This window comes from Lactuca serriola, chromosome 5 (assembly GCF_051521515.1).
Source record: "Lactuca serriola cultivar US96UC23 chromosome 5, Lser_US96UC23_V15, whole genome shotgun sequence".
In the NCBI taxonomy this organism is placed as follows: Eukaryota; Viridiplantae; Streptophyta; class Magnoliopsida; order Asterales; family Asteraceae; genus Lactuca; species Lactuca serriola.
In genome coordinates this window covers 87,411,037-87,417,743 of record NC_136412.1, presented here as the reverse complement: position 1 = coordinate 87,417,743, position 6,707 = coordinate 87,411,037, and the positions used below count along the sequence as shown (strand labels likewise).

The 6,707-nt window shown below is 32.5% G+C and overlaps 1 protein-coding gene and 1 pseudogene across 2 annotated transcripts; both read left to right on the top strand.

Moving 5' to 3' along the window:
• LOC145052734 (uncharacterized) lies at positions 1-4,139 on the top strand (annotated as a pseudogene).
• Positions 4,140-4,444: 305 nt separating this feature from the next.
• LOC145052732 (lectin-like) lies at positions 4,445-5,969 on the top strand. 2 transcript variants are annotated; one of them, XM_079000597.1, is made up of 3 exons: positions 4,445-4,599; positions 5,072-5,187; positions 5,338-5,969. In XM_079000597.1, the coding sequence occupies exons 1-3, from the start codon at positions 4,489-4,491 to the stop codon at positions 5,621-5,623; spliced, it is 513 nt and encodes a 170-aa protein (XP_078856723.1). In that variant the 5' UTR covers positions 4,445-4,488; the 3' UTR covers positions 5,624-5,969. The 2 variants fall into 2 exon arrangements, with proteins under 2 accessions (XP_078856723.1, XP_078856722.1); XM_079000596.1 differs by having other exon boundaries at positions 4,450-4,599; positions 5,069-5,187.
• Positions 5,970-6,707: the final 738 nt, after the last annotated feature.

Genomic DNA, 6,707 nt, shown 5'->3' with positions numbered 1-6,707 from the left:
ATATGACTGCGAGTTCGTTTAAAAAGGAGCATTCTGCAACCTTCCTGCCTGTTCTAGAGGTTCCTTCCCAACTGTTTTCAAATTTCATAGCTCCCACAAAATCGCTTTTTTTTTTTTTCCGTGTACTTCTTCCATCAATTAGCAAACTCGAAAGAAGATTATTAACGGAGACATTAAACGATTCAACAGTAATGGATGTGAGGTCTGTTGTTGAAGCTGTTTCTACCGATGATGACGACGCTCCATTGTACCAGGTTGAGAGCCTCTGTATGCGATGCGGTGAAAATGTAAGTTTGTATGCGAATACACATGTATGAAGATGATTACAGTGGAAGTTGTTTGATGCTGATATAGACTTCAATTGCATCGAGTGACAGGGGATAACGAGATTTCTATTAACTTTGATTCCACATTTTAGGAAGGTAATCTTTATCTGCTTCTTATAGCTAAGCATTCAGCTTATTCACATATTTACTCCAAAAGTAGCCTTATAATTGCTTTCACAATTTAATGATGTAGCTTTTAGCTGTATGTTTCATGAATTTTGTTTGTAACAAAGTCTTCTCGCCTTGCAGATCTTATTGTCAGCCTTCGAGTGTCCTCATTGTGGCGAGAGGTGTGTGGATTTTGATTTTACTTATCGCAATTCATGGATTTTCTTCAATATTTTAGTTGAAAGAGGCTCTCTTAAATGTCTTATTGTGATGTTCTTGTTCTTATGAAGGAACAATGAGGTGCAGTTTGCTGGTGAGATACAACCCCGAGGGTCTTGCTATCGCTTGGAATTCTCATCAGGTGATTAAAAGGTTGTTGTCTAGTGAACTAAATTTGCAGAAAATAAGATCTTCCAATTTGTTATGTGATACTGTTATAGTTTTCTCATGAATGATCTGTGTACTTCCAACTTCAGTAATTTAGTCTTTCATTTGACTTCATTGTTTGACTGGAGTTTTCATTGCAGATGCTTAATCGACAAGTAGTGAAATCCGAAACAGCCACAATTAAGGTATGCGACTTTAATCAAAATCTGATATTCCTAATTTATGGAACAAATTGTCAATTTGATTGTGCTTTCTTCCCTCTATCTGTGTATATGTAGATACCTCAACTTGATTTTGAGATTCCTCCCGAGTCACAACGTGGATCTCTATCAACGGTAATTCCGTCTTTTCCTCTTCGGATTAATCTTCTGGAATCTTCTAAATTTGAACTTCCTTTTAGTTCATCAACTATTTGACTACTTGTGAGGTCTTCCATTACACCCTAGGCAGAAAATAGAAATAACTTATTTCTATTGATATCGATTGGAAGTGCATTGTGTATATCTTTCAGGTTGAAGGAATTTTGGTCCGATCTGCTGATGAATTACAAGCACTTCAAGAAGAAAGAAAGGTTTGCCACTTGATTGTACATATTCAATTCCCTCTTTCAACATAGTTTCAATTGGTAACTGTGAAACGACCTAATTGGCTAATTTTCAGTGATTTTGGACTTTTTTTTTACAGAAAGTTGATCCTCAGACTGCTGAAGCTATAGACAAGTTCATATTAAAACTAAGATCATGTGCAACAGGGAATTCATCTTTTACCTTCATATTAGATGATCCTGCTGGCAACAGCTTATTAGAGAACCCGTAAGTTTTTTTTTTGTTCTGAAAAATAGCAGCATACTTTTATTGATTTGTTTATTATATATAGTAAAGTAGTATGCTATAATAAATAAATTATAGTAATAAACAAATAAATGAAAGTAGAATGCTATTTCTTGCAACAGGTATGCTCCATCTGTGAATCCATCATTAACTATTGATTTCTATGAGAGAACTCATGATCAACAAGCCTCACTTGGATATCTTGTTGACCAATCACAAACAAGAGAACATGAAAATGATGAATCATCACTTGGATATCTTGGGTCAGTTGGAGCAGTTGCTGGAAGGCGAGCTATTGCTCAGGGTAACACTACAGAATTTGCTGAAACTCTTCTTCGCTATACTGCACCAGAAGAGGTAATTTAATCATCTACCATGGAAAAGACCAAATTGCCCTCGAGAGAAAACAGACTGAATTAAAAGATTGCCTGAAATAAGGAGCAAAATGACAAAAATCAACAATACTTGGGGACCATTTTTGTAACTTGCTCTTTAGATAAAGAATATATGTATAATGTATTTAACATATATATATATATATATATATATATATATATATATATATATATATATATATATATATATATATATATGAGTAAATTACAGTTTTGGTCCCTGTGGTTTGGTCAGGTTTACACTTTTAGTCCAACTTTTGAAAATCTGACAAGGTGCATCCCTGTTGTTTAAAAAAATTACATGTGCCATATCATGATATTGCTATAATGGGTAGATTTTTTTACAGTAAATAAATTGTAAATACAAGGCTACAATAAAAAAAAAAAAAAAAAGAAAAGGAAAGTACATTGCTGTTTTGTGCATGTGTCCCTTTTAAGGTTTGTTTAGCTCGACTTATTGACAAGAGATTCCATACTTCCAAGAAGTGATTGTGATGGCATCTACTTGTGATGCTTGTGGCTATAGAAATTCTGAGGTTTGTAGTTATTTTTGTACACCTCTTTGCTTGTTCTTCAAGTTTTCTCATTTGCTTAGTTTCTTGCAGCTGAAGGCAGGTGGTGCTATACCTGCAAAAGGAAAGAAAGTGACACTCATTGTGAGAAACGTTAATGATTTAAGCCGTGATGTCATAAAGGTATCCATATATACATAAATAATCAATTGCATATTTTTTTTGAATTTAGATTTTTTGGAAAACCCGTGTTTTTCTTAACAAAATGGTTTGGTGTGTTTTTAGTCCGACACTGCAAGTGTAAAAATCCCGGAGATTGATTTGGAGCTTGCAGGTGGCACTTTAGGAGGCCTTGTGACAACTGTCGAAGGTTTAGTCACCAAAATCAACGAAAGTAAGTTTTTTTTTTTTTTTTAATCATTTTGATAAAATGTCAGCTTGAGGTGCTGATACTAGTTGATAACTAAAAAGCTAGTTGTTAGCTGGAAAAAAAAGACCATTGGTAATAAAACTAGTTGAAATATGTAAAATGACATAAAAATGACGCTAATACTATGTTTAAAATATTTTAATTTTTTTCAATTATAAAGGTGACAAAATATGGTAAAATAAATAAGCTTGTTTGTGATTATGATTTATAAATAATTACAGGTCTTGAGAGAGTACACGGGTTCACTTTTGGAGATAGTCTTGATGAGGATAGAAGAAGCAAATGGCTCGACTTTAAAGCCAGACTCCTCAAGGTATGAAATTATGAATCATGTAATTATCATTACAGTAAATTACATTTTTGGTCCCTGAGTATAGCTAATTTTTTCAGCTTTGGTCCCAAAAACTTTTCTCTTGCAATTTTGGTCCAATATTTTACAAAAATTATATTCAGCGACCAAAAACAGTCATTTTCATTCTAACAAGGACCAAAAAAGTCATAAGGACCAAAGTTGCAAAAATTAGCTATACTAGTGACCGAAAATGTAATTTACTCTTATTGTTATCATTATAGGTATTAATCATTCCATCTTTGAATTTGTTTAGCTTCTGAATATAGAAGAAACTTGGACACTGATCTTAGACGATGCTCTGGCAAACTCATACATTGCACCAACAACTGATGATATTAAAGACGACTTTCAGTTAACTTGTAAGTTTTTAAATTTTTTTTGTTTTTGGAACAATTTCTTTGGTTACTGGTTTGTGACGTTGTTCCTTAATAAACATTTTCACAAGAATTGAAATATGGTTATTATTTTAAATAAAGTAGGTTGCTATGGATTTTGCAACATTTGTGATATGTTATTGTGCATATAATTGGTTTTTGATAAAAATGTTTGAAAAATTCAGTTGATGAATATGAGAGATCATGGGAACAGAACGAGGACTTGGGATTGAATGACATGGACACCTCTTCTGCTGATGTGGCATATGCTTCATGAAATCAGATGGCTTGTATCATAATTAAGTTTGTGTCATTTGTGTTTTTCAAGACTTTTTACTGTAAACTTAATGCCTAACTACTTTTGTCTTATTATTTAAGATTTCACAACCGACTGATTTTAGGCCATAATTTATACTAGTTATTTATATAAGAAAATAAGAGATTCGAGTTTTTGTAGGTTTTAGGGTCGTGAGTATGTTTTTTTTTTTTAATCAAGTTGGGAAGACACCATCTTTTATAAGGATGTTGTGATACATAAATAAAAAATCTGACAAAAAACATTCAAGACAAAAGGACCTTTAGAATAAAAACCCAATCCAAAAACAAAAACATCCCTGACGAGAATAAGTAGCATTAATTCAATGACATTGCCCAAGCATAAGATTCCTCTAGAGTGATCAATTGAATCCAATTCCTTAAGTGGCCAACTTGATTACTCCTTTACAAAATGGGGTTCCCAAGAAGTAATTTATCAATTACCATTTCAATATCAAAATGGGACTATCAAAATGGGAGGAAGATCTTCTCAAGAATGCAGATGCTGTTATAGATAAGTCCCCAATGGAAGACCTCTATGCTGGTGTCTTCTTTAACCAAAATAGAAAGGTAGACCTTACCTTCCATCTCAATCTTCAATCTATTCCTTTTTTCTTAGCATAAATTACCATTAATATCTACTTTCTAGTGTAAATTGATGTTTTTGTCATATCACTTATTTGGAAATGGTATACAAGTTTGGTTTTCTGTTTTTTGGTGGTAAATGAAAAAAATGTCCTCGGCATACACGGTATAGCCTATACCGAGGGTAAAATGGTCATTATACATGATTCTTAACCGCTTCAAGGTACAAAAACCGTGACCAAAAGGTAGTTTGAAGGACGATAAATGAAAGTTATGCAGCATATCCATATAAGGTAAATACCACAAGGACAAAACTTGGTGATAGCATTAATATTTTGCTGTAGAATCATATGTAATGTAAATAGTAAATACGACATACTCGTATTATGGTAAATGACAATAATGCCCTCATCAATTATTGTAAATAGTAATGTGCTTTGTTTGGTTGAAATAGAAGTATTGGATTGACAAGGCAACATTTGGCAACTGCTTCATGGTTTTTGCAAGGGACTTTACAGTCTCATGGGGTAGTGACAAACGTTATTGGGATTGGCCAAGCATTAAAGAAACAAGGTGATATTTACATGCACATGAGTCGAACATATTTATTTATCAATGTACAATGTAAAAAAAATAAAATAAAATATATTGCTATTTTCTAAATTATATTGATCAGAAATGGTAAATGCAAAAAATAAATAACTAATTCCTTTATTTATGTAGTGAGGTATTTATAGATGTTGCGGAATTGCTAATGGTTTGTTGGTTAGCGGTGGAGTCGAAATTTGACACAGCCAATTTAACAGCAGGAATGAATTATGAAGTTGTATTTGTGATGATGATTAAAGAAAAGAGTCGTGGGTGGAGTGCTCCAGTCACTTTCAAATTAACATGTGTATTAGAGTTTAATGGAAACACGTATTCCAACTTGTATATAACGGATGCGGATCTCAATATACTAACACTCCTATTTGGGATTGTAAATGAGTCGATCATATTTGCTATTTAATCGTCTATATTTTTATTTTATTTTTTTAAATGACCAAGGAAAAGAACAGTCGTGGGCACCATATTGTCGTGTCTACTGTGGAACATATGGAGGGCAAGGAATGATAGAATTTTCAAGGATTTGAGAATTTCTTACACAAAAGTAGCTGATAATATCATTGGCTATCGTTTCTATGGTACAACCAGAGGAGTAGTAATGGATATGGAAGTTGGGTTGATTGGTGTTGCTCGCCATTTCTTCATCTTATTAAATGCTGTCTTCTAAATAGTTTGCAATTTCCTTTTAAGCTCCTTGTACTACTTTTGCGTTTTAGCTTCTTGCTAAGCATAGCCTTTTGCTTTGGTTATTATATATCGTATTTTCTGTTTCAAAAAAAAAAAACATTAAATGACCATCACACGCATCCATTATCCTATTCTTAAATTTATATTTTTTTTGTCTCCAAGAAGACTTGAACCCTTAACTTTTAGCTAAAAGTCACTTTTATGTCAACTCTTGATTTTTACTCCTTTTATCTATATTAGCAATGTTTTGGAGTTATTTTAAGGAAGGAAAAGGAAGGATGTAAAGAGATTAGAGTGCCATTGAGATTTTTTAAGGAAAGAAATGAAAAGAAATATGTTGTTGAGTTTTTTAGGGGAAAAAATACAAATTAAACTAAAATTCTCAAAGCATTTGCTATGAAATAGCAAGAAGTTAAAGAAATTACTAAAATAACCATCGAAATCGTAGATGGAAGCTCATCTCTAACGATTTCGCTTAATGGGTTGAGATTTTATGCCTCATGAGCCTGATGTATTTAAACTCTTAGAAAAAAAAACTAACTTCATTTTCATATTTTCAAGCTCTATTAATTCTATCTCGTGGCGGAAAATGGATTTCCATCTAATAATGTTGTAACTTAACAAATATCTAGTTATTGTGTATGTATTTTACTAGATATTGTTTAAAACATCACCATTATAACAAAACATAATATTTAATGCTTTAAAAACTTGTACTTTACACATCAAAACTTGTACATGGTTGTGATGAAATCGTATATAGCATGCCCATCTGTAATTGTACACGTTTTTAATGCACA

What these genes read in the sequence shown, in the direction of transcription:
- LOC145052732 (XM_079000596.1), top strand. Translation starts at nt 4,489, where the DNA reads ATGGGACTATCAAAATGGGAGGAAGATCTTCTCAAGAATGCAGATGCT. An exon ending in TCTTTAACCAAAATAGAAAG is followed by an intron (nt 4,600 to 5,068) that starts GTAGACCTTACC and finishes TGGTTGAAATAG; the next exon opens with AAGTATTGGATTGACAAGGC. An exon ending in CCAAGCATTAAAGAAACAAG is followed by an intron (nt 5,188 to 5,337) that starts GTGATATTTACA and finishes TTATTTATGTAG; the next exon opens with TGAGGTATTTATAGATGTTG.